Genomic DNA, 2,697 nt, shown 5'->3' with positions numbered 1-2,697 from the left:
GGTCCAAAATAGGGTAATGTGTACGCATCAGGGAGGCCGCATACGCAGGCACTACTAGGTGCCATTGGAGTATGCGTACGTGAAGGGTTGCGTATGTAAAAAGGCTGTTTGCAAAAGGAGAGTTGCGTACGCAAAAGTCCCATATGCATATGGTGCTCTCTGTTCGAGGGTAACGCGTACGCGAGCAGCAGCCGCGTACGCGTCTTGGGCCAAAAAGACAGGTATGCGTATGCACAGATATGGCTGCGTGCGCGTTGTCAGCTAGGAACGAAAAGTTTTGTTCCACTCCCCAAGAGGCTACCCTACACAAAATATCACCAATTTTAATGTTTTAAGGCCTAAAACAAGCAAAATAAAATTCCTAAAGCAAATATTCACATAGACAAAAAAGGTACAAAAAGAATCAACGATCTAAAACAATCAAATTTCACTCAATCCAAGCAAGTATTCACATGAAAACAAAGAAAAATGGAAGATCATACCATGGTAGAGTGTCTCCCACCTAACACTTTTCTTTAACGTCCTTAAGTTGGACGGTCATGAGCTCAAAACTCTTCTCCTACGGGTGCATCCTCAAGAAGATAGGCCTCCAATTTCTTTGGTGACTTATAACCATGATACTTCTTCATTTTGTGGCCATTCAACCACTCCGTAGGCTTCACTTCTTTCACTTTAAAAGGGCCATCGCACCTTGAGTGAAGCTTGCCTGGCATGAACCTAGGTCTTGAATTGTATAGAAGAAATTCATCATCCTCTTGAAAATTTTTGTTGCAGATGTGGTGATCATGGAATGTCTTAGTCTTCTCCTTATAGATCCTTGCATTTTCATAGGCATCCATCCTAAGGCATTCGAGTTCTTCTACTTGTAACTTCCTTGCTATGACCGTCTTGGTAAAGTCCATATTGCATTATTTAACTACCCAATATGCCTTGTGTTTAATCTCAACCAGGACGTAACACGCCTTTTTATAGACAATCCGAAAGGGGCTCATCCCTAACCGGGTCTTGTATGCCGTCCTATACGCCCACAAGGCGTCACCCAACCGAGAACTCCAATCTTTTCTTTGTGAGTTCACCACCTTTTCAAAAATCCTCTTTATATCTCAGTAAGATACCTCCACTTGGCCATTAGTTTGAGGGTGGTAAGTGATGAGCGGATAATTTATACGCTTTTTGGCATTGTTTGTAGGTAGTTTTTAATAGGATCTAGCTACTTTTAGGGATGTTTTTATTAGTTTTTATGTAAAATTCATATTTCTGAACTTTACTATGAGTTTGTATGTTTTTCTGTGATTTCAGGTATTTTCTGGCTGAAATTGAGGGACCTGAGCAAAACTCTGATAAAAGGCTGACAAAGGACTGCTGATGCTATTGGATTCTGACCTCCCTGCACTATAAATGGATTTTCTGGAGCTACAAAACTCCAAATGGCGCGCTTTCAATAGCGTTGGAAAGTAGACATCCAGAACTTTCCAGAAATATATAATAGTTCATACTTTATTCGAGATTAGACGACGTAAACTGGCGCTCAACGCCAGTTTCATGCTGCATTCTGGAGTCAAACGCCAAAAACACGTCACGAACCAGAGTTGAACACCAAAAACACGTTACAACTTGGCGTTCAACTCCAAAAGAAGCCTCTGCACATGTAAAGCTCAAGCTCAGCCCAAGCACACACCACGTGGGCCCCAGAAGTGGATTTCTGCATCAATTACTTACTTCTGTAAACCCTAGTAGCTAGTCTAGTATAAATAGGACATTTTATTATTGTATTAGACGTCTTTTGACCACATATTTGGTCCTTCTCCCTATTTTCGAATTCCATATCATATTTTGGGGGCTGGCCTCTCGGCCAAGCCTGGATCATCACTTATGTATTTTCAACGGTGGAGTTTCTACACACCATAAATTAAGGGTGTGGAGCTCTGCTGTACCTCGAGTTTCAATGCAATTACTACTATTTTCTATTCAATTCAATTTATTCCTGTTCTAAGATATTCGTTGCACTTAACCATGACGAATGTGATGATCCGTGACACTCATCATCATTCTCACCAATGAACGCGTGACTGACAACCACTTCCGTTCTACCGTAGACCGAGCGCATATCTCTTGGATTCCTTAATCAGAATCTTCGTGGTATAAGCTAGAATTGATGGCGGCATTCATGAGAATCCAGAAAGTCTAAACCTTGTCTATGGTATTCCGAGTAGGATTCAGGGATTAAATGATTGTGACGAGCTTCAAACTCGCGATTGTTGGGCGTGATGACAAACGCAAAAGAATCAACGGATTCTATTCCGACATGATCGAGAATCGACAGATGATTAGCCGTGCTGTGACAGAGCATTTGGACCTTTTTCACTGAGAGGATGGGATGTAGCCATTGACAACGGTGATGCCCTACATACAACTTGCTATGGAAAGGAGTAAAAAGGATTGGATGAAGGCAGTAGGAAAGCAGAAATTCAAAAGGAGCACAGCATCTTCATATGCCTATCTAAAATTCCCACTTCTCATCAAATAAAGAGATGCATCGAACGTAATAGAGACTGCAGCGGTTAAGAAGTTACAGCCTTCCAAATAGGAACTTGCCAATCTCCATCACGATGCCGAATGAAACTATCCATGGAATCGTGCGCCGTGTGAAACGTAGATCATCGCCGTTCTTAACCGTGAGTCTAATTATGGGGTTCA

General features: G+C 41.8%; 1 protein-coding gene across 1 annotated transcript; it reads right to left on the bottom strand.

Moving 5' to 3' along the window:
- Nucleotides 1-545: 545 nt before the first annotated feature.
- LOC130966758 (uncharacterized) lies at nucleotides 546-902 on the bottom strand. Its single transcript, XM_057891582.1, has one exon. The coding sequence runs from the start codon at nucleotides 900-902 to the stop codon at nucleotides 546-548; it is 357 nt and encodes a 118-aa protein (XP_057747565.1).
- Between the last annotated feature and the right edge of the window lie 1,795 nt (nucleotides 903-2,697).

This window comes from Arachis stenosperma, chromosome 3 (assembly GCF_014773155.1).
Source record: "Arachis stenosperma cultivar V10309 chromosome 3, arast.V10309.gnm1.PFL2, whole genome shotgun sequence".
Classification (NCBI taxonomy): domain Eukaryota; kingdom Viridiplantae; phylum Streptophyta; class Magnoliopsida; order Fabales; family Fabaceae; genus Arachis; species Arachis stenosperma.
This window is presented reverse-complemented; position numbering and strand designations above follow the sequence as displayed.